The 25,273-nt window shown below is 51.3% G+C and overlaps 1 protein-coding gene across 1 annotated transcript in view; it reads right to left on the bottom strand.

Annotated features, from left to right (window-relative positions):
* WDR93 (WD repeat domain 93) overlaps window positions 1-25,273 on the bottom strand; it is a 640,373-nt gene that overhangs the window by 38,929 nt on the left and 576,171 nt on the right. The window contains exon 16 of the mRNA XM_069624316.1: window positions 22,507-22,687. Within this exon, the coding sequence (XP_069480417.1) occupies window positions 22,507-22,687 (181 nt within the window). The remainder of the gene's footprint in view (window positions 1-22,506; window positions 22,688-25,273) is intronic.

Below are 25,273 nucleotides of genomic sequence, written 5' to 3'. Positions count from 1 at the left end.
CCTTAGCTTGTTCTACCAGAGTCCCAGCTGCAACATTTCAGCATTCCACCCTCAACGGGACCCAAGATAGGAGGCAGACTGACTTCAATAGCTGTGTCCACTCCTGTCACCGTGCATTGGTGACTTTCGTCAAAACCGGTTTTCCCACGGCTGAGGAGTGCTGCATCAGTGTGAGTGGCATTTATCAACAGGAACAGGTTGCACCAGCATCTGAATCCAACCAGGACATCACTAGCATCTTCTACTCCTGGGCACTAGCAATCGGAACCAACAGCAGGAAAACCGACCCTCCGACGGTTTGCCAAGTCTGAAGAGAAACCGGAGTACGTTACAGCAATACTTACCTGCACCCCTATCTCCAACTGCAAACGTTTTGAATACTTTTGAAAGGTTTTCCATTTGTTTGACTAAGGCAGAACCTATTAACGAAAGCCCCCCGAAAACTGGAAACAGTTTTATTTGCTAGAATACATCCTATTCTGACTTTTGGAACCATTCTTCCATCCATACGACCCTCCTCCTAACTTTTTCCTAGCTCCCAAAACTGTGAACGTTTTAGGCACAAGGGGCCAGTCAATTTAGGGTTGGAATTACAAAGTTAGGGTTGTCTTGTGGACTGCCATTGCAAATAATAACCATTGCCTTCCCTTTCAGTATTGTGGGGTGGGGGCATTGTGATTTTACTGCACTGGCTACAGGGGCTGTGTGTATATATATATATATATATATATATATATATATATATATATATATATATATATATATATATATATATATATATATATATATATAGATAGATATATATATATATTGAGTGTAAGGTGGTAGTATTACTTGCCTATAGTCATTCTTACAGTGTTTTCTTGGCGATAAATATAGTATTTTTATAACTATCTGTCTAAGTGTAATCCTTGATTACTTGTTTTATGGACTCATTGCAGACCCTTTCCCAGGTTCAGCCCTCCTGAGACTTACCCTTGACCACTCCCCATGCTACCTTGATTGGTTTGGCTTTAGCTCTCAGAGTTTTCACTGTTCACCAAATAGGTTGGCCTCCTACACGTCGTTCCACTGGGCCAGAGTGTAGAAATCCAGTCTAACAGCGCTGTGTAAACATTCTTCAGTCTGAGAGTCCACCAGGTGTGGTTATGACTCTGCCCATCAGTTCAGCACTGGCAAATTTGGGGCGTCATCGAATGTCCAGCACTGTGACTTCTCCAGTTGGCCCCTTATTGGAAAGGTGGGCAATTCCTCAATGAGAAAGAAGAAACTGTATCCAAAAATCAACACAGGTTACAACTCCATTAGGGACTTAACTAGTCCTTTTCTTAGTGTTCCAAGGGGTACATAATTGTCTGTACATGAGAGTTAGGTTGTGGTTTGGACATTCTCACTACAGATTGTGTTTCATCGGGCCATTCCTTTTTGGTGACTCTTTTGAATCGTTTATGATTTTGTTCCTTTCCTAATTCAGCAGGTATTCTATTCCACAGAAGTGGTTCGTGGGTTACCAGGGATCTGCAATTCCAGGTTTTTTCTTTAGATTTTCCATTTCCAGTTTAGGGAGGACACTGTATTTTGTAAAATGTTTACTAAGGTATTGCAGGTGTGTTTTCCAATAGCATTTAAGTGTAATACAAAGGGCTTGAAGGTTGACTCTTTACACAGTTGAAAGCCATTTCAAGAATGTTGGCGCTGCAGAGACATCATCAAATGTCTTCAAGCCACAGCTGAATCTAACAGTTGTTTTGTACCAATTGGATTTCTTTGAGGTTATGTTTGAGGAGACCCACAAAAGGTGACTCTATAATAGTTGATCTTACTTAGTACTATGAATTGCTCTACTTTAGCTTTGTGGTCTGTGGAGAGAAAAGAAAAGGATTTTCTTGATGTGTGAAGCTGTCACTCTGTGCGGTAGTCATTTGTTGTTTGAATGACATACTGGAGTTGAAGACTACACCCCACCTTTTAGCTGTCATTTCTGAGATCAGTGTGGACCGTAGGGTGTCTGGCCAGATAACTGGAATCTCAAGACAGGAGGTTGCGTCCCTACATTTAGGACAAAGTGTTTTTCTACATTAATGAAAATCTTGTTAGTATTCTCGGAATACATTCCAGGCCCATAGCAATTTCACCGTTATCTGTGTTGGTTCTATTTTAAAAAAAGAATTATATATCTTTCATATAGTGTTGGAAGGAATTAGTAAAAGTCCTGATGAAACGTGTGTTTGGGATGTGTTAAAAAGCCGGGGAGAAAGAGAGTAGTAGCTCTTTAGAACCCCACATTCAAGAGTTGTGGAGGCTGCTTTGAATTTGCTTATTTGAACTTGTGTTATTCCGCTGTTTGGAAAGGACTCTACCCATAGGACTACTTTACCTACAATACGCTAATCCACGTGGAGCCCTGTCCAGGAGAAACATCTGGTCTACCGTGTTGTAGGCTGCTTTAACATCCAACACCATGATTTCAAGTTCCTGTTAGGCTGGAAACCCGTTTGTCTGTCATGAACTAAACCTAATTTGTCACTGTAGTATTGCAATTCAGTAGCAGCATGTTTTCCCAGGATTCTGGCCAGTAATGATTAGTTAGGGATGGCGCTGTAATTGGCCAGCTCCTCTAGGTAACCATTTCTCTTATGTTTTACAAATGGTCTAATGAGGACTTTCTTTAAAAGTGAGAACAGACTATGGTTGGTCATTTTATTGATAACCTCTATAATGCCTGACTCTGTAGAGGGAAGGAATGTGTCATGGAATGATTGAGTCCCTTATTTTTAGGAGTCTCTTGTGATAGGTCTAATGTCATTGAAGTTTTGCATTACTTTTACTATTTTCTCTATAAAATCTTGGTAACATTGTTAATGTTGGAAAAGTTATCATTGCATTATTGTCAGGATGGGACAGGATGCCTGCTGTGCTGTCCTCCTGCTCTCGTCTTCGGGAGCGCCAAATGACTTCACTCTGCGCTCTAGTTTTAAGTGCGTTCCAGGGAAGGCCAGGCTGAAAGCAATTTGGCAGAGGGCCCCACCAACTCCCTCCCCCAACCTGTCGGCACTTTCCTGTTTCCTTAGAACACAATGGGCCTCATTCCGAGTACTGCGCTAACCAATGGCGCTATTAACGCCTTGGTTGACGCCGTACCCGGACCGGCAGCGCCTTGGTGGATGGCGGAATTACCGCCCCATTCCAAGGTTGGCGGGGCGGTAATTCCCCATTCACCAAGGCTCTTCCCCATTCCCAAATGAGCCCCCATAGGGCTCAATGGGAATGGGGAAAATGCAAATAACGGTGACCGTTCATTACGGTCACCGTTATTGGCTTGGAGGCCCCTTTGCGCCCTCGACTTTAACACCTGCTCAAAGCAGGCGTTAAGGGCGAGGGCGCAAAGGGAACCTCGGAGTATGGCGGTAAGGGATTACCGCCACCGGTCTCGTTACCGGTGGCCGCTATCCCTTACCGCCATACTCGGAATGAGGCCCAATGAATGCGCGTTAAGGGCTCCTGGCTGATGGGTCCAGTGAGGCTTGACCCTGCATATGTTTTGGTATGGGAGGCAGGGCCTGCAGTGCGGTCTACCTTCCCCAGCAGCCCTTGCCTCTATACTTGCATAGCAGCCATCGTGAGGTGGGCTCTTATGAAAATGTCCCACAAATGATAGCCTGGTCATCTTCTTAAGTGGGGATTGTATAAAACACTGCATTTACCAGAACAGCTTGCCCGACAAATGAGTGTCTACACTTTGATTCTGGCTCTTAAACAGAGCTCTGGCTCCTACTGGATCACCCTTTGATTTGTTCACGGGTATTTTCTCCTGCATCTGAACTGCTTGACCTGGTCCCCTGGTGCTGTCAGGTCTGTTGGCCTCTTTGGACTTTCTACCGACCAAGTACATTCACGGGGTGTTGGTACCTGCTGGACCCTGATGCCCTAGAGACTATCACTTGGACACTCACACGGAGCACCACTGACTGTGCCAGAACCCTACTTTTGGTCATCTCCTGGACGCCCCAGGAATCACCAGTTCAGCAAATTATTGTGAATTTTGTGGAATCCCTCTGAACACTTGTATCATTATTGATTTGGTGAGGTTTAGAGATTTCTTTATCAACACCAAATTCCTAACTTGTTTTGTTCTGAGAGTTGAGTATTCTGTTAGTGTATTATTCTTCTTTGACTCATTTGATGGAAACTCTGTATCCTTTTGCAGGACTGAGAAAGGTTATTTTTTCTTCCTTATTTTTATAGGCTCTCCATTTTCTCTCTAGTTTTCTCCCTTCTCTATTGAATATAACCAATTCTAGGTCACACCACTTGATTCTTTGTATAGTTTCCATTTTGGGTTCCTTCCGATATTAGGGCTATTTTGTCTACTCTATTTTTCTAACTGTTCTTTGGTTACTTCAAGTGCAGCTTCTTGAGATTCACAGTTGAGGCCTTTCAGCAGAGTATAGTTTAACACTCTTCTTATTTATCTATTTGGAGGGGTTTCTGGACTCCTGACAGTTACTAGTTAAAGGCAGACAGATCTCACGCATGACTTGGTGATGATCGGTCCAGCATTGTTCTGTGATAGTTAGAGAGTGGGGAGCAGAGTAAAGGCGAGCTGGTGGCTGAAAGAAGGAGAAGAGAGCAGTTAGAGGAAGTCATATTAAGAAGGAAAGATCAGGAGGAAGGTGGAAAGAAACAGAAAGGTGAAGAGCAGAAAATGGAAGGAGGACTGAGCAGGGAGGGAAAGGTGAATTAAGAGGGACAGATCAGGAGAAAGGATGTAGAAACCGGCACAGGAAGACAACGTTGAGATGAAAGCAGGAACGAGGAGAGGTGGCAATGGTATTGGTGAAGATTAACAGGCCGATTCATGGAATCAATGTGCACCGAAAAAACGGCGCACGCATGCGAAAACGTGCGATTCGCAGTGAAATAGCGAAAATCGCAGTGCAAGTGCGATTATCGCACAGAAAACATCACACATCTATTCATGGAAGCCTGTGCACGCGCAAAATGTGGGATGTGCGCTGAAAAAGTCCGTGGCGCACAGGTCACCGAACGCCGTGCGATAAGGCCACAGCGAATTCGCACATAGCGCGGCGCACATAACAAAAGTAGGCGTAACACGGGGCGTTCCACGCAGAATGGGGAACAACTCGTCAAAATGTGGGCGTCACGGGGGAAGTACAGGAGGCAAGTGCGCAGAACGCCCACACGCTCGCCTACAACACGTATTCATGGAATCGAATAGGGAAAAACAGCGCACGGCCAAAGACGCGCACAGGCCCATACATGTCCGCCACACGAAAGCAGGCGGTAGCGTCCCTGCGCAGGAAAAAAATGTGCTCCAAAGATCTACATGCGCCAGAAGTTCCACGCGCGATCGGGCCTGGGGGAGGATGTGCGTGTATCTCAGAGGTGCGCGAGAAGTCCCACACGCGATCAGGCCTGGGGAGCGTGTGCGTGTATTCCAGAGGTGCGCGAGAAGCTACACACGCGATCGGGCCTGGTGGAGTGTGTGCGTGTATTTCAGAGGTGCGCAAGAAGTTTCACACGCGATCGGGCCTGGGGGAGCGTGTGCGTGTATTTCAGAGGTGCGCGAGAAGTTTCACACGCGATCGGGCCTGGGGGAGCGTGTGCGTGTATTTCAGAGGTGCGCGAGAAGTTCCACATGCGATTGGCCTGGGCGCGTGTATTTCAGGGGTGCGCGAGAAGTTCCACACGCGATTGGCCTGGGCGCGTGTATTTCAGGGGTGCGCGAGAAGTTACACACGCGATTGGCCTGGGCGCGTGTATTTCAGGGGTGCGCGAGAAGTTCCACACGCAATTGGCCTGGGCGCGTGTATTTCAGGGGTGAGCGAGAAGTTCCACACGGATCGGGCCTGGTGGAGCGTGTGCGTGTATTTCAGAGGTGCGCGAGAAGTTCCACACGCGATTGGCCTGGGCGCGTGTATTACAGGGGTGCGCGATAAGTTCCACACGCGATTGGCCTTGGCGTGTGTATTTCAGGGGTGCGCGAGAAGTTCCACACGCGATTGGCCTGGGCGCGTGTATTTCAGGGGTGCGCAAGAAGTTACACACGCGATTGGCCTGGGCGCGTGTATTTCAGGGGTGTGCGAGAAGTTCCACACGCGATTGGCCTGGTCGCGTGTAATTCAGAGGTGCGCGAGAAGTACCACACGCGATCGGGCCTGGTGGAGCGTGTGCGTGTATTTCAGAGGTGCGCGAGAAGTTCCACACGCGATTGGCCTGGTCGCGTGTATTTCAGAGGTGCGCGAGAAGTACCACACGCGATCGGGCCTGGTGGAGCGTGTGCGTGTATTTCAGAGGTGCGCGAGAAGTTCCACACGCGATTGGCCTGGGTGCGTGTATTACAGGGGTGCTCGAGAAGTTCCACACGCGATTGGCCTGGGCACGTGTATTTCAGGGGTGCGCGAGAAGATCCACACGCGATTGGCCTGGGCGCGTGTATTTCAGGGGTGCGCGAGAAGTTCCACACGCGATTGGCCTGTGTACGCGATTCCATTGGACCAAAGGCCCTGACGCGCGGGGGTGTCCCTGTACCCGGGGGAATGTTACAAGACCAAAAACTGCACGTCCGAGTGTCAGCCCGCGTAATTGGAGGATAGTGCCTCAGTGCGCATACGCGGAAGTGACGTTGGACGTGTGGTGCGGTTTAAAAGGTGCGTGTAGTACGTCATTTCCTTGTACGTGCTTCCCGTGGAGAGCGAGTGGGTGAAATCTGTACTTCTTGTCGGTTCACACGCGATTTACTTCACAGCGTTTCTAGTTCGTACTCCCTGTTACCTCTGTCAGTATTTTTCTGATTTTCTCTTCGACCTGTTTCCTCAAACAGCGTTGACTTCTCCTTTTGTCCTGTCTCCTCAGACAGTGTACAAATCTTCTTTTGGCGGGGGTGTTGCCAACGTGCACACACGCGTATTTTTCACGCTCTTTTCCCAGGCAGACGGTGAGTCGCGCACATATTTACCAACTGTGCTAGCCCCGTGTGTAGCGTACCCCTTCAGAGGTCATTGTAGGCTGCGTGTGACACGCATACATTCATTTTTGTGTTTTTGGGTGCCACAGCGTAGTGCAGGTTCCTTTTCCCACACACGTGGTCTACGAGGGGTCGTGTGCACGTCATTTTCTGTTTTAGGGGTGCCTGTGCATTGCATGACCCGTCATCTTTCCCCAGGGGTTCCATACAGCCTTGCTAGAGCACTTGGGTACGAATTCCATCTAGTACCCTACCCCTTTGACCCCCAATTGCCCAGGACAATTGTCCACTGCAACTCCCATACGCACAACTCCATCAGTGCCATGGCTGGGAGGTGAGCAAGTGGTAAGGGTGGCAAAGGTGGCCGAGCCTCAAGAGGTGGGCGTGGTGGGTGCGGTAGGGGACGTGGCCAGGATTTGCAGACTCCCCCTAGCCCCCCACGTGTGGAGGACCAGTCAGGGACACACATCCCCCCCCCCCATGGTCGAGGGAAACGTGGCTGACACCATCCCTGCTCAGCCCTTGTTGGACCGGCCCGTTGTGGCACCTGACCTAGCACAGGGTGACTCCCAGGCTGACTTCCAGGTCGCCAAGTCTAGGCCACGGGTGGCGGTGCAAGCCAGTGTCACCAGGCCACGTGGTACATGGGCAGCCATGTCATCTGCTGCCCCGAGTAGGCGGGGTGGGGAGGCTGCAGGGGCAGCTGCAGCTCCGTCCACGAGTAGGCGGGGTGGGGAGGCTGCAGGGGCAGCTGCAGCTCCGTCCACCCCAGCTCTGACTCTCCCAGCCAGGACAGTGTTGGTCCCGGTACATCAGACTGAGGTTCCCCCTGCCATCATCACACTTCAGCTAATGCCTGCAGAAAGTCATGTGGTCAGTGTGCCATCGCACACTACTACTACACAGTCCACCGGTGCTCCTGCCTCTAGTGTCCAGAGCGGCGTAGGGCACTCCGGATCCCCACCACCCACAAAAAGAAAGAGGAAGAGTGCTTGTCCAGTACAGGCTGATGACCCCGACACGGCTACACGGTCCGGCACGCCAAGGAAGCCTAGCTTCATGATGCCGAACTGGATGCACTTGTGCAGTATGTGTCCGAACATGACGCCGAAATGTTGGTCACTTCAGGGTGTAGGATTACACCTGCTCGACGTCAGGCACACTGGCAGTCCATCGCGGACAGCATAAGTGCCCTTGGGTTTATGAGGCGCACAGCTGTTGAGTGCTACAAGCGCTGGAACGACTGTTAGGCGGAAACCTGTGCAGTTCCCTCTGGGACCACTGCAAAAGATTTAGGACTACAGGTGTTTGGCGGTGAACCCACTTGGTAGTAGTCTGTACCACACAGATTCACTTGGTAGCTGTGGCTGAGCAGTCAGACTTCCCTCAAGAAGAGTTGAGCAGTATGTGGAGTATACAAAATAGGGCAATTCTTCCCAGCAAGACAAGCAAACACGCAACGAGGCTTAGTGTAAAGATATTAAGGTATTTAATTATAACGAATCATCTATGAAAAACACTATGGCGAATTCACGGCAAACAAATCAAACACAATTACTCTACGAAGAAGAAACGATCAATCCCCCTAGCAATATTTCGACAAGTCTAGGTTCTACCGGCACCACTTATTTACAGACAGAGGTGTATACCTCAACCTAGATGACACTCTAATATTAGTTAGGACGGGAGAGAAAAAGATAGGCAGGTTACGAAATTAACACAGTTCAATACTTCACGGGCAAAATGTACCGTAAGAAAGCAAGAACCACAATAGATCATAAAGTTCAGAGGCCAGGCCCACTCGGAGAGAGGCAAGGCGATATGTCCCAAAAAGTCTCTAGTGGAGATGCATTCAAGTCTTTGTAGCAAATTGTTTCGGCAGATTGAACCAGTTCAGAACAATAAATGAGAAAAGCTTGGAGGCGACCCAACGGAAAGGAGAGGATTAAGACACCTCACTCGAACCGATTGAAAGGGAAGCCAGGCGGACACGGTACCTTGTTGTGGAGGACAGCTCCGGCGGGGGCAGTTGTTCCTGGTGGTGGATGCACGTCGGGTCTTTGCCAAGAGTAGAGATGATCTCGTCGTCGAAGAAAAATGAAGTCCGGTGCACCACCAGGGAAGAGACCAGCCACGGAGTGCTCCGTCACAAGGCACCACTTTTGGTCGCGGTACAGAGGTAGTGGCTATCCGGTTGCCGCGGTGCTCTGCACGGGCAATTCGACCACTGCGTCCTGAGGCGAATAAAAAGCAAAGGGGACTGGTTGTTCCCACCAGTCAGGGGAAGAGACTCTCCGGCACGGAGATCTCCTCTGTCATCGGGAAGTGGTGAGTCGGTTCCGCAGGGCTCCACCGGAGGTATCGTGCAGGTCGGCTCAGCGTTACCCTCGTCGGATTCTTAGGTCCTGTGGCGACTTCTGAAGATCCAGTCCCAAAAGCCCTGCTTTTATGCAGAAAACCCCCATTCATTCAGCCTAGCTGTCAATCAACACATGCTAAGTGGTGAGCGGGAAGGCTCACCACTTGGGCCAATCACTCCAGAGTGCGACCGGAGTTGGCAAGGCAACTCGGTCCAGGGTGCCTAAACCCCCTCCCACACCCCTGTGGTAACCCAGACAGAATGGCACCACTTTGGAGGGTCTCTCTACAGAGCCCGCCAAAAGTGGAACAAAGGGCTCGACCTTTGGTTTAGGAATCACAGAGACGAACACAGACGCCATTTTACAAACCGAGTTCTGGCAGAAAATACCATCCGATAAACTTATTTAAGATAAGTAGGTCGGTGGTACGTTAGAGATTAACGAGAAAAAGTATCAATCTCCAACAATGGGACGAATCCCATAGGGTTATGTTCGGGGTCGAACATAACAAGTAGTTTCCACTGCCACCAGCCAAAACTCGACGAGGGGGGACGGGACAGTACCCCCTCGAGTAACAGATCCAGGAGTAATCAAATTACCCCTACTAGTACGTCCACAATAAGATGGTTTGTACTAGTCCTGTTAGTAAATTTAGGTCTAGTAAAGCCAATGGTGACTTTACATGCCCGGGGAGACAGTAGTCAGTCCCCGGGTATGGAGTCTATGGTGGAGGTCCGCTAGGACGCCCCAGTGTTACGGCACGTAGGGTGCGGTGTAACACTGTAACACACATAGAAAAACATATGAGACCCTATGGAGTAAAAGACCCCATAGCCCATAGAACACATTGACATTCAAAGGAATTACACACATTCATGTCCAAGAGTAGGAGGAAAAGAGTCTCACTCTTGGCAGGATGGAAAAAAACAAACTCCAGAAATCCAGCAAAGCTGCTGGGGGACTCACTAGGTTAGGAAATTCAGCCTAAACAGAGAATTCTCCCTAACAACGACCTTAAGCGTAGGGCAAAGAAAAAGCTGGCCTCAAGTCATGCCGCAACTCTGGTGACTGGAGGTGGGTCTCCACAAGAGGACATTGAACTCACTCTACATGAGCATGTTGCTGGGACCTACGTCACAGAGGAGCAGATCCAAGGTGTGGGAGAACTGCCAGATTACGAGGCATTGTCCAGTGAGTGCACATGCATGTGTGTGTGATCCATGTGTATGTTGTTTGTGGGAGGGGTTCTGGTTGAGTGCCAGGTCAGGGTGTGTGTGTCTGAGTGTTTTGGGCCACCCATGTGCTTCATCCAATGCATTCGGCGCCCCGGGATTTGGGTATTACAGTATCCCTTCTGCCCACAGTAGGCGTTTTGCACTACATCGCGCCAGTTGCCCTTGAAGTGGCATCTTGCTACAACATTGTTCCGTATTTAGCTGTGTTCATTCAGGCTGATTGTAGAAATTCACCTGTTTCTACTGCGCATCACTCTGCCCTATTGTCACATATATGACATGCCTATGGTACATGCCATCTGTATGATGGCATGTGTCATGTATGTGTATTGGACATGCCACTCACAGGCCAATGTGTGATGGCACTGCTAGCCAGCATGCAGCTGATGTGTTGCTCTCCCATCTTGGTGTCATCAGTGTCTGACATTTTCCTCCGCTTCCAACTCATGGACAGTGCATGCATGGGAGGGTTATAGTCATGTGGGACATGTGTAAATCAAGTACTGGTACTGTAGCTTGTCTGGCCTAATAGCGTGCCATGGTGCTAATGCCTGTTTCCATTTTCTGTCTTTCATGTTTTTGCAGAGGATGACGCACCTGATGCTGTTGAGGGAGAGGAGATGGTGCAGGCCCAGGAGGGATCTGAAGCACGACCAGGCACCAGTGGGGGACGTGGTTTGGTGGTGGGGGAGAACCCTCTCTTGCTGCAGGCCATACTGTCCAGGGGTGTCCCTGGCTGCACCTCCCCAGAACTCTTTTCAGGTGTTGATTCGGATGAGGCCTATGTGGATTCGCAGGTATGTGTTCATGGAAGGGATACTGTTCTGTCCGACCCACCTGCACCAGGGGTAGAGCCCACTATGGGGATGTCAGTGTTGGTAGGTGCGCCTGTGGTGGTTACGGATGCAGGGCCACACTCTGCAACATCTGATCCTGTACCTGGGCCAGCAGTTCAGAGGGGAAATGCAGTCCTGCAGCCTCAGGCAGTGCCGACACAGCAAGGCGCAGTTCGCCTTGCCCCAGACAGGTGTGGTGCCCGCCAACGCGGTGGCCGTCCGCCACCGGGCAATACCGCATGGGAGCAATCCATTTACGGTATGGCCAACCAACAGGCAGCATCATCAGAAATGATTGCTCAAGCCATGGAGAGGGTGACCACTTCCATTGTCCCCCCAGAAAGGCAGATGGAGCTACTACAGCAGGCAACAGACTCCATTTGCCAATCAGTCAGGGAGGACATGTTGGCGTCCAACATGGACAGACAGGCGGCCCTGGACAATCTGAGGGAATCAATTTCTATAGATGCCCAGGGACAGAGGGAAGCCCTGAGGGGAGAGGTCCGGCACCTCAGGCAGACTCTTGTGGACCTTGAGGCTTCCACTGTCACCAGGACGGAACAGCTGCTGGAGCGCGTCACCCGTACGCTCTCAGCAGAGATGCAGGCAACTCGGGCGGAGGCCCGGGCAACACGTCGGGTGTTGCATGGGGATCTCCGCACCATATCCCTCCAGAACGAGGCCTTCCACACCCGCATGCTTGCTGCCATGGAGGACCAAACTAGGGCTTTGCGTGGGCTGCCTCCCATAGCACCACCACCTCCTGTGGCAGCAGCAGCAGAGGTTGAGGAGAGCGAATCCAGCAGTGAATCTCCCACAATTTAGTAGCCGTGCAGGCCATGAGCCCACGGAGGTGTTTTTTTTTCCCCAACATTCACGCAGGTGGCTGTTGGTGGGCACCCTGTCCTCGGACCTCCTAGGTGGCCTCCCCCACCCCACCTGGCCCACACATGGCCATTTTTGATTTTTTGTTGCAGTGTGTTGCCTTGTGTGGCTCCCGTGGGCACCCACTGTATTCCGGCTGGGCACATGCAGGCTTGTCCTGAGTTTGGGTTAGATGCTTGGGTTCGTGAGACACACACCCCTCCTGCTTCCCGTTTCCATGGGCTTGCAAAGGGTGTGCCCAAGTGACAGTGACTTACAAAGTGACGTTGGACTCCCACGACATGTGTGGGCAGTCTGTAGTCAATGCTGTGTATACATTCCTAGTGCATATTGTTGTTGTATTGTGCACTGCATGGTGTATTGATGTGTGCTTGTGCATCCATGTCTCCCTCCTAATTTGCAGGTTCATTCCTCATGTCTTCAAAAGGCCGTCCACTTTGGAGATGGAGCTCATGTTGTGAGCAGTGGACTTCCAGATGTGCGTGGCAACAACACTGTACAGTTGGAGGTGGTGGATGTGCTGGCATTCTCATGTTGTAAGACTATCTATCCTTTGCCTTAGTACTGTCATGTTTATGCTATGTCGATTGTATTGTGGTAAGTATTTGGTCATGTGTGTTGTTGTTTCTACATTTATGTGGGCATATTGTGTGTGGCCAGTTTCCATTAGGGACACTGTACTTTGTGACACGTGTCATGTTTGGGGGATGACTTTGTTTGCTCTCACATGGCATGCCATGCCATGGTGTGTTGGGTGGCGGGGCTGGGGAGGGGTTGGGTGACATGGCACTGTTGTCATGTTGTGTATTGCAAGGGGGTAATGATTTTAGCAGCATAGAAGTGTGTCTTTTGAACACAGCATTGGTGGTGTTTGTGTAGGTAGGGAAGCACACAATGGAACACTTCCAGATGTACAATCTCAGGCTGGTATGGTTGTGACAGTTGACTGTCCATTGACACATCATAATTGTCAGTTACAATCATCATTGATTGTCAGCTGGTATGTGCCAGGGCTGTGTGTACTCCACAGGGGTGTGATTTTATGTGAAGTAATTAGCCACGAGCTGCGTACGGGCTGCCTCACCCCGTGCCCTTTCCCCTCCCATGTGCAGTGGGCATGCATGTGGTTGGGGATGTGGGGGCACCACCATGTCCACGGCCAGGCCCCGGGTGTTGCAACGTTGTGCAGGACACATGCTGCCACTATGATCCTGCACACTACTGGGGGAGTGTATAACAGCTGCCCGCCAGAACGGTCAAGGGAGCGGAAGCGTGACTTGAGCACTCCGAATGTGCGCTCCACGATGCCCCGGGTTGCAATGTGGGCTCTGTTGTATCTTACCTGGGGTGGCGTGGTGGGGTTCCGAATTGGCGTCATCATGTGGGTGCTGAGAGGGTAGGCACTGTCCCCTGGGGAGGTGGTGATGGGTATCATTAGTGGGGTTGTGACATTACTCAGTATCTGACATGCATGCATGCGCAGTGGCATTTATATTCACCGAGCAGCCATGTATCGCCATGCCGCCCAGCTTCTATTTCCCGGTTTAGGGTAGACATTCTGTAGATGAAACTGTCGTGGGTGGAGCCTGGATAGTTGGCGTATACTGAGGTGATGATTCCCTTGGCATCACATACTACCTGGGCGTTGATGGAATGCCAGTGCTTGCGGTTTCTATAGATGTGCTCAGTTGCCCTGGGGGGACGTAAAGCCACATGGGTGCAATCAATGGCACCTAGCACTTTGGAGAATTGTGCCACCCTGTAGAAATCCTGGGCGACTGCCTGCCTTTCTGCAGGTGTTCTGGGCAGGTATATGTGCCTGCGGACTGATGGGCGTGCAGTGATGATGGCCAAGACCTGGTGCAGGCAGCGTGACTGCGTGGCCTGTGACACCCCCCCCACTATGGCACTTGTCCGCTGAAATGATCCAGTGGCCAAGAAGTGCAGTACATTGAGGACCTTCTCCAGGGGGCTGAGTGCTTGGGAGCACAGGGTGGTTGATGTGAGGTCATCCTCCCACTCACTGACCAGGTCGAGTATTATGTGAGGTGGAAACCTGTACCTCCCATACACATGGTCATCAGGCATCCCAAAAAGGCTGGTCCTGGGTGTAAAAATTCTGGCCCGGACTATCCTCCTCCTGCGGTATCCCACGGCCACTGCTGCTAGGAACGGTAAATTCATCCTGGCGTCTGAGCTTGTTTGTTGTTTGCGTGCACTTTTATGCTGTGCGGGTGGACGTACGCCTACTTCCTGCTGGCGTACGTGTTTCCAGATTGGCCACATTCGATTCCATGAATACGTGTTGTAGGCGAGCGTGTAAAACTTCCTGCGCAGCCCTGGAATACCCGCACTCAGCCCAATCGCGTGTGGTACTACTCACGCACCCCTGAAATACAAGTACCCCGCTCCCCCAGGCCCGATCACGTGTAAAACCACCCGCGAGCCCCTGAAATACACGTACCCCGCTTCCCCAGGCCCGATCGCGTGTGAAACTTCTCGCACACCTCTGAAATACACGCGCCCAGGCCAATCGCGTGTGGAACTTCTCGCGCACCCCTGAAATACACGCACACGCTCCCCCAGGCCCGATCGCGTGTGGAACTTCTCGCGCACATCTGAAATACACGCGCCCAGGCCAATCGCGTGTGGAACTTCTCGCGCACCTCTGAATTACACGCACACGCTCCCCCAGGCCCGATCGCGTGTGGAACTTCTCGCGCACCTCTGAAATACACGCGCCCAGGCCAATCGCATGTCGAACTTCTCGCGCACCTCTGAATTACACGCACACGCTCCCCCAGGCCCGATCGCGTGTGGAACTTCTCGCGCACCCCTGAAATACACGCGCCCAGGCCAATCGCGTGTGGAACTTCTCGCGCACCCCTGAAATACACGCACACGCTCCCCCAGGCCCGATCGCGTGTGGAACTTCTCGCGCACCCTTGAAATACACACACACGTTCCCCCAGGCCAATCGCGTGTGGAACTTCTCGCGCACCCCTGAAATACACGCGCCCAGGCCAATCGCGTGTGGAACTTCTCGCACACCCCTGAAATACACGCGCCCAGGCCAATCGCGTGTGGAACTTCTCACGCGCCCAGGCCAATCGCGTGTGGAACTTCTCGCACACCCCTGAAATATACGCGCCCAGGCCAATCGCGCGTGGAACTTCTCGCGCACCCCTGAAATACACGCACACGCTCCCCCAGGCCTGATCGCGTGTGGAACTTCTCGCGCACCTCTGAAATACACGCGCCCAGGCCAATCGCGTGTGGAACTTCTCGCGCACCCCTGAATTACACGCACACGCTCCCCCAGGCCCGATCGCGTGTGGAACTTCTCGCGCACCCCTGAATTACACGCGCCCAGGCCATTCGCTTGTGGAATTTCTCGCGCACCCCTTTTGAACTACACGCGCCCAGGCCAATCGCGTGTCGAACTTCTCGCGCACCCCTGAAATACACGCACACGCTCCCCCAGGCCCGATCGCGTGTGGAACTTCTCGCGCACCTCTGAACTACACGCGCCCAGGCCAATCGCGTGTGGAACTTCTCGCGCACCCCTGAAATACACGCACACGCTCCCCCAGGCCCGATCGCGTGTGGAACTTCTCGCGCACCCCTGAAATACACGCGCCGAGGCCATTCGCATGTGGAACTTCTCGCGCACCCCTGAAATACATGCACCCAGGCCATTCGCGTATTGAACTTCTCGCGCACCCCTGAAATACACGCACACGCTCCCCCAGGCCTGATCGCGTGTGGAACTTCTCGCGCACCTCTGAAATACACGCGCCCAGGCCAATCGCGTGTGGAACTTCTCGCGCACCTCTGAATTACACGCACACGCTCCCCCAGGCCCGATCGCGTGTGGAACTTCTCGCGCACCCCTGAATTACACGCGCCCAGGCCATTCGCGTATTGAACTTCTCGCGCACCCCTGAAATACACGCACACGCTCCCCCAGGCCTGATCGCGTGTGGAACTTCTCGCGCACCTCTGAAATACACGCGCCCAGGCCAATCGCGTGTGGAACTTCTCGCGCACCTCTGAATTACACGCACACGCTCCCCCAGGCCCGATCGCGTGTGGAACTTCTCGCGCACCCCTGAATTACACGCGCCCAGGCCATTCGCGTGTGGAACTTCTCGCGCACCCCTGAACTACACGCGCCCAGGCCAATCGCGTGTGGAACTTCTCGCGCACCCCTGAAATACACGCGCACGCTTCTCCAGGCCCGATCGCGTGTGGAACTTCTCGCGCACCCCTGAAATACACGCACACGCTCCCCCAGGCCCGATCGCGTGTGGAACTTCTCGCGCACCCCTGAAATACACGCGCCAAGGCCAATCGCATGTGGAACTTCTCGCGCACCCCTGAAATACACGCGCCCAGGCCAATTGCGTGTGGAACTTCTCGCACACCCCTGAAATACACGCACACGCTCCCCCAGGCCCGATCGCGTGTGGAACTTCTCGCGCACCCCTGAAATACACGCGCCCAGGCCAATCGCGTGTGGAACTTCTCGCACACCCCTGAAATACACGCACACACTCCCCCAGGCCCGATCGCGTGTGGAACTTCTCGCGCACCCCTGAAATACACGCGCCCAGGCCATTCGCATGTGGAACTTCTCGCGCACCCCTGAAATACACGCACCCAGGCCATTCGCGTATTGAACTTCTCGCGCACCCCTGAAATACACGCACACGCTCCCCCAGGCCAGATCGCGTGTGAAATTTTTCACGCACGCGTGTTCCCGAAACCCGTAATACGCGTTCCCCGCTTTGCGTTTGCTGTTTGCCAGTCCGGTAAACTGGTACAGGGTTGGCGCAGCCCTTTGCGATGGTTTTGCGATCTTGATGGCTTTTCCTTGCGCGAGGGCGTTCTTGGGGGCGTAACTGGCGCTGCTGCAGGGTCGCTGCGCCACTCTGCGCCACGTCTGCTTTTGGAGGCGAGAATCCATGAATACGCTGTGCGCGGAAATTGATTTTATCGCATGCGGCTGGCGCAGACATTCGCACGGGCACGCTGTGCGCCTGCCGCGTGCGACACTTTTGTGAGGAATTCCATGAATCGGCCTGAAGGTTTCTCAGAGCAGCCCAGCTTTGATCAAACTAGAAGGGTCAACAGTTACAGGGGAACAGAGGGCGGAGCCAATGGAACACGACTTGGAGAGGGACCCATAAATAAAGGCGGAGACAGATAAGAACCTATCGGTCAAAAGGCCAAGAGCGGACAGTGCTCAAGCGTACAGACTGTTGAGGAAGAGAATAGACCATCCAAGTGATAGGCTAGCCAGAATCTAACCTATGGATTAGATGGAATTGGCAAGTCCACCAACCATACAAGGAACAAGTTACTTACCTGTAACTGTTGTTCTCCAGCATGGGTCTGGCATGGATTCACATGCTCATGAATATTCCCTGTCGTCAGGCTGGGACTCCTCAGTAAAGAAAAAAATCTGTTTCAGTTCCGTTTCTGAACTGTCTTTCTTCTAATAACCAATCACTGGTCTCTGGGTCATACTGCCCCCAGCCAATGGCTGCCCTCTACCTAAGCCCCTCCTCTGGAAGCCATCTTCAGATTTGGTAGCCCGTAAAGTGGCAGTAGGACCAAGAGAAGAGCCGCAGAGGGGTAGGAGGGAGGGTTTGCATGTGAATCCATGCCAGTCCCATGCTGGACAACAACAGTTACAGGTAAGTAACTTGTTCCTTCTCCAGCATGGGGTCTGGCATGGATTCACATGCTCATGAATACAAGAATACACAGCAGTAAACACATGCACAACCCCGGGAGGCGGCAAGGCTCAACATTAAGCAATTACATCAACTCAACATTAAGCATCTCTTAACCCCTCACCACGCCCACCTTCAGGTGAACAGGTTAGCCAGCACTGCCTGGCCGACTCTGGACTCCTCCCTGGAATCCCGGTCGACGCAGTAGAATATCATGAAGGTGTGCGTCGACCTCCACGTAGCAGCCCTGCAGATGTCCAGCAAGGGCACACCAGACAGGAACGCTGTGGTAGCAGTGATCGCTCTGGTTGAATGGGCTCTTGGACGGCCGGGCAACGGTCGGTTTGCCAACCGGTGACAGTGCATGATGCAGCCGGAGAGCCATGTGGAAATGGAAGCTTTTGAGAGGGCATTCCCTTGGTTCACAGGTCCAAAGTTCACAAACAGCTGTGATGTCTTCCGAAAACTCTTTGTGCGGTCCACGTAGAACTTCAGCGCTCTAGCCACATCCAGTGAGTGCAAAGTCCTCTCGGCCGGCGACAAAGGCGACGGGAAGAAAACAGGTAACACCAAGGGCTCGTTGAGATGGAAGTCCGACAGCACCTTGGGCAAGAAGGAGGGGTGCATCCTCAGCACCACCCTCGTCTCGTGGAATGTCAGGTAGGGTGGTTTGCAGGAGAGGGCCTGGATCTCTCCCACTCGTCATGCGGAGGTGATGGCCACAAGAAATGCTGTCTTCCACGATAGGAACTTCAGCGGTGCCGAATGCCGAGGCTCGAATGGGGGCCCCATGAGCCTGCTCAGCACCATGTTGAGCTCCCACGCCAGGGCGGGGCCTTCACCGGCGGGAACGATCGGAACAGTCCCTTCAAAAACTCCTTCACCAGGCGATGAGACCACAGAGATGACCGCCCCGGAGTCCTGGTGTAGCGGGAAATCACTGCTAGATGTATCTTGATGGAGGCATGAGCTAGCCCCGCTTTGGCCAGCGACAGTAGGTACGGCAGCACTTGAGGGGCTGTAATCTGCAGAGGGTTAATCTTCTGTGCACAGCACCAGACAGAGAACCTCTTCAATTTGTGTCCATATCACTTGAGACTTGAGGACACACTGGCCTTTGCAAGCACCTCCTTGTAGTCCGCCGGGATATCGTACCCTCCAAACTCTAGTGCTGCAGGAGCCAGGCCTGCAAGTTAAGCAGCCCCGGGTCATGGTGTAGGATGGCACCTCCTTCTCTGGTGAGGAGGTCCGCGTCCGTTGGCAGTTTGACTGGGGGGGACGCTGACATGTCCAAAGGTCTGGGTCGGCCACGCCATTGTGACGAGGATCATCCTGCACCGGGACCGTCTGAGTTGGTTGACGAGTAGCAGCAGCAACGGCAACGGTGGGAACGCATACAGGAACAGGCCGTCCCAGGGGAATGAGAAGGCATCGGCCATGCTCACTGGCTGGGGAAACCTGCTGGCGAACTTCCGGCACTGGGCGTTCGTCGCCGTCACAAATAGGTCGATCTGGGGATTGGCCCATCGTTGGAGAAGTAGATCCACTTGAACCTGATGCAGTTCCCACTCGTGGCACAAGCACAGCTCCCTGCTGAGCGAGTCGACGATGGTGTTCTTTATTCCTGCCAGATGGAAGGGTACCAGAAACATCCCTTGGGCGACGGCCCAGTGCCACAGATCCTGGGCTTCCTTTGATAGGGCTGGGGATCTGGTGCCTCCTGGATGCAGAACATCGTGGTGGTGTTGACGGTGAAGATCCTTACCACCTTGCCATTGAGGGATGGGAGGAATGACCTGAGGGCCCAGAACATGGCTCAGAGCTCCAGGACATTAATGTGTAGTGATCTCTCCTCCGGGAGCCAAAGGCCTCTTGCGTGGAGATCTCCGGTGTGCGCTCCCCATCCCTCCAGGGAGGTGTCCGTCATCACTGTCTCCTGATGTGCCGGGGTCTGGAAGTCCATACCCGCCGCCAGATGTGTGTGGGTGCTCCACCACCGGATCGCATGGCGGAAGGTCTTGTTGAGCGAGATCCTGTCTTCGAAGCTGCCCGCCGCCTGCATCCAACAGGCGTCGAGGGACTCTTGCAGTGGACACATCCGCAACCTGCACAGGCGCACGAGGTAGATGCATGAGGACATCATGCCGAGCAGGGACTTGATGGACCTCACCATGGCCACGTCCATGGTTGACAGCTGTTGGTCCTTGCCCAGGATGGTCTTCGTCCTTTCCTCTGACGGAGAAGCCAATCGCGCCACTGTGTCGAGCCTGGCTCCCAGGAACAGGGCGACTTGCGACGGCACCAAAAGGGATTTCGCGAAGTTGATCGAGAATCCCATATCTGTGAGCAGTTGGACGGTCTTCGCTGTGTGCACGACGGCGAGTTCTCCTATCTTTGCTCGGATGAGCCAATCGTCCAGGTAGGGGTAGATGTGGATCCCTGCAGGTGCAGCCGCGCCGCCACTGGTGCTAGGCACTTGGTGAATACCCTGGGCACCGACTTCAGTCCGAAGGGAAGGACTTTGAACTGGTAGTGTCGCCCTTGGACTACGAATCTCAGGAACTTTTGATGTCCTTTTAGAATGGGGAAGTGAAAGTAGGCATCCTCCAAGTCCAGCGATGATAGGAAGCCGCCTTCCTCCAGCTGTCCCAGCACGTGCTGGAGGGTGACCATTCAGAACTTCTGGGACTTGATGTACTGGTTTAAACGAGGAAGGTCCAGGATGGGTCGCCAGCCGCCGGTCTTCTTTCTTACGAGGAAGTATCGTGAGTATACTCCGGAGCCCCGGAGCCTCTTTGGGACGACTTCGATGGCTCCTTTCTTCAGCATTGCCCTTACTTCCAGCAGCAGTTGAGGGGACGTGATTTGCCTTCCCGGCCATGGGTGGAATGCAGGGGCACTTCTTTAGAAACTCGAGAGTGTGCCCGCGGGCCAGGGCATCCAGCACCCATGGGGGTTTTGCAACAACAACGGCCGCCCTTTCGGAACTCCGGAGGCAAGCAAAGTGCCTCCAAAGGATTCAGCGGCAGCTCCTCAACGTAGCGCCAGGCGGCCCGCTCCTCGTCCCAGGAGGCCTACAGAGGACGCGGCAAGTCAGGAGGATCGGTGGAGATGGACTCCCACACGCTGACGAACTTTGCCAGCCGGCCTCCCACCGGAGTGCTCAGGTGGGGCCCCGATGCTACGGCTGGTTCAGTCCTGCTTGGCAGCGGCCTTGCCGCCTTGGCCTCCTTGGCGACGACGACAAGATCCTCCTGACTTAGATTTGGTAGCACATAAAGTGGCAGTAGGACCAAGAGAAGAGCCGCCCTTGAGGGGCGTAGAAAAATCCAAAACGGGTCCCCGTTGATCGGAAGCTTGAGGGTCGATTGACCGAAAAAAAGAGATTAAACTCACTCCCAACACTTGAACATGCGGTAAAAATCTGAAGATGGCTGCCAGAGCAGGGGCTTAGGTATAGGGCAGTCATTGGCTGGGGGCAGTATGACCCAGAGACCAGTGATTGGTTATTAGGAGTACGACAGTTCACCTGCAACAGAAAGACCACTGGCCAGTGTGTACCCCAACAATTGGTATCAGTATTGAAAAGACTATTGCAGAACCACATCCTCTAGAACAGGTTTGAAAAGAGAATAAGAAACGTGGTTGGGTCTCAGTTACTCACAGTTCCCTGTACAGTTCCTTTGGTCTGGATCCATATGTTGCACAGGGTCTATGAAAGCAAGCCATCATGGCCACAGACTGTTGTTGAACTCTAACAAAGGAGGCAATCCGGACTGTCACAAAGTTGTACGAGTACTCCCTGAGCATGTTTAGTTCTCATGGTCATATTCCCTTAAGGAGAAGCATCCATTCCTTTTGATGTCACCTGGTTCTCAACCCAAATCCCTTTGTTGCACTATAAGAGTATACTCATTTTTATATAAATTTTGCCAACAAGTCTCTGCATTATCCCAGGCTCAAACATTTCTATATTTGCAAAATGCATCCACACACAAAACCAAGGAAGAGAGCAGATGGCCAGAGGGTTAGGTGAACATAGGCCTCCTTTCTTATATGAGTAAAAATGAAGTACGCCATCATTTGTAGGTATGTTTTGTACGTTGCTTCTATGGTGCTTTACAGAACCCAGAAGATTTTTCAAAGTATGAAACATTATTCTCTGCTCTCAAGTAGGCTACTGGCTATCCAGGAGACCTCAACCACCGTCTCTCCAGGTGTTTTGGACTACGGCTTCCATGTTCCCACAACTTTGATTATGCTGGCTACGGCTGGAGTTGTAGGCCAAGGCTCCTGGAGAGCCAAAGATTGCAGACCACAGGTTTAGAGTGATAGAACCACACTCATTTCATATATAATCTCAAATAAGATAAAGTGTCTTCAACCGCACTTGAAATCAATGGAAAACAATATACTTTTCAGTATAAATCAAGGTTGCCGTAAAAAAAGCAAGTTCCTCACCTGCTTTGTAAGAACATCTGGCATCTCTTTTCCCAAGTTAAAAGCTGTGGAGGGGACACTACGGATTCTTGCTTCGTTTTGAAAGAATCCATGAATGGGTAGGATTCAAAATTGAAAACAAAGAGTGTACAGGCAGCAGCACCTCTGCTTTCGGTCTCCCCGGCCCCCTGCCTCGGATCACCTGTAGCATGACGAAAGTAGAACATACAGAATAACTTTGAGTTTCTTAAATTCAGCATGTGAGAACTGCTTCCATGCCTCTTTTTATAGAGGAACTGTTCTTCAGTGGATGTTTCTAGTCTACCTTTTCAATTTTGATTTTAAACAGAGCATCCCACGACAGACTCCATTTTCTTCCCCCTTGATTATCTTTTCTGTCATTTTCGTTTGCTTTTTTAGTTTGGGATTTTAGGTGGCAGCACCACCTATTACCCAAAACTATTATATTAGAGTACAAATAGGGAGACATTGCATATGAGGAGGGATGCAAAGCTTGAAGGTGTTTGGTTATTCTCTCTCCCATTGACTGCCCATGGCCATGCTAAACCGTGTTGCCACTCCCACCCAGTTCCTCCCCCACCCCGCTCAAAACACCACCTCATGGAAACTCTGAGCTTGCTTTAATAAAGCCTTACCATCAACTGTTTGGTCCAAGTGCCTGTCAGTGTTTTTTCAAAGCAGTCTTGTGAGAGATAATAACTTAATTGGTACGGTAAACACGCTACTGGTGCAATAAAAATGTCTTAACTTGGTCTAGCTTCAGCCACTCGATTCATAAGTACTATGGGTGTCATTCACTGAAGTGCTGTTAAAAACAAGCATTGGAAAAGCCAGCAGTTTTGCATGTGTATTAGGCATGTGCCAGGCACTGCTATTAGATGCCCAAGTACTCGCACCATTTTGCACCTGCTACCATCAACGGCCAGTTTAATACCACTAAGGTAGTGCCTACAAGTTCCCTTCCCATGCCTACACAAAAGCCCAAAGTGCTGGCATTGCCAATCCTTGTTTTGCATTGATGTGACCCCCAAATGATCATGCAAAGTAAAAGAAATTGATTGATGAAAATGCATCATTCAAAAAACATTTCACCATTAGAATAAGGTTACAAATTCCCCTGGCTGAATTAGCATGATATTTGCTTTTGATACTTTTGATAGCTACGCTAGATAACTTACAAACACAAAACCTTGCAATTTAAAAGAAATCGAAATTGTTTTGCATTTTGTAGGCTTAAAGAAAACAATGCAAAGTATGACCTCTATGAACCTACCTCTCACAGGGGTGCGAGTTCGAGGGAAACAAAAGTCCAGAACCGAAAGGCAGTTTATGAGCAGTGTGTTAACACGTGCACTGTCCGTTGCCATCTGCTGGCATGATCATAAGAACCCCTAACAACTCTTCATGCCTATAAGAGGCTACTACGAAGGCCTGAACAGCGATCGCGGATATTGATCTAATTATTTAATCTAATTACAGTCAACAGAACATTTCCCTCTATCTCGAATGTACATGAACCGTAGGATACTTGGACCCAAATGGGTAACTAACCACACTGAAAATATTTCCATGTGTTTAAATTGAAACTCAGATTTGGAGCATTAAGAGCCCTGAGGAAGAGCCCATTGGCTTGAAACTCGTGTTGACTAATTTATTGTTATATGGCTCATTTTGTGATATACATTTTTATCATTTGAACTCTTCATGAATCAATTTCATCTCTTATACATTTCTAGTTGAATCAACTATTTGTGTGACACTATTTTTTATCATATCTTTTCAAACCCAGCACAAACACACTATGAGGGAAGTGCGGTTAGGCATCTTAGGTACACTTTGATATTTACCTTTTGGACCATGGAAGTGTTCCACTCTCACTGGATCTATAGCGACACCCAAACTTACAAATTGCCTAATCTTTAGCGCATTGATTGGGATTCCTCTTAGCTTAAAGTGGTTTTAGATCTTGGGCTTCCTTGACTTTTGTGCCAGGGATCAGGAGAAGGAACTGCGCAAAGTCCCTTCTCCCTTTCCATGGCAGCCATTAAAACCAATGAAAAAAAGCAAACAAAATAAATGCCTGCGATGGAAAGGGCGAAGGAACTTCATGTAGTCCCTTCTCCTTTTCCATGGCGGCCACTACGGGTTGCCGCAGTGGAGAAGCACAGACTTCAGAGCCTTGTCAGCGAGGTAAGGCCCGGGGCGAGGGCCAATGAGCTTGCTTGTAACAAGCTCATTGAGTTCCTGCAAAAAGCCCCTGATATTACTACCACCAAAAGCAGTGTACAGACCTTAGGCCAATCTTGGGACTCTGAGAATTTATGGATACCATGTGTCTATTGTGCCCCTGTTTTGCCACACCCAGAGGTGCCCTGTCCTCAACTCAAACCCTATATAATCCTGTTCTGTATGGTTCAACCCTCAGACTAGTATACATTCTCCCAACAACTTGCAGATTATGCCACTGTTTCCCCTGCTACTCATTCCAACAACTAAACAAAGTCCTCCAATTCACAAGCCACATCCCCTCAACCTCCAACCTCCTACAATTCACTCTTGCCGCTTCTTTCAGGCCCTAAATATAATGGTTTCCAATGTAAAAACAGGCTTTCACCCTATTCCTCACCTTCGTAATCATGTCCGCCCAATCCCACCTAAGCAAGCCCTTCTTCACTGCCGCAACATGGGCTTACCACTCTTCAGCCATGCTAAGCCTGGTAAAAATTAAGATAATTCTTCATCCTGTCCCAATATAGTGGAGAACTCC

This window comes from Ambystoma mexicanum, chromosome 11 (assembly GCF_040938575.1).
Source record: "Ambystoma mexicanum isolate Mex_15411 chromosome 11, UKY_AmexF1_1, whole genome shotgun sequence".
Lineage (NCBI taxonomy): Eukaryota > Metazoa > Chordata > Amphibia > Caudata > Ambystomatidae > Ambystoma > Ambystoma mexicanum.
This window is presented reverse-complemented; position numbering and strand designations above follow the sequence as displayed.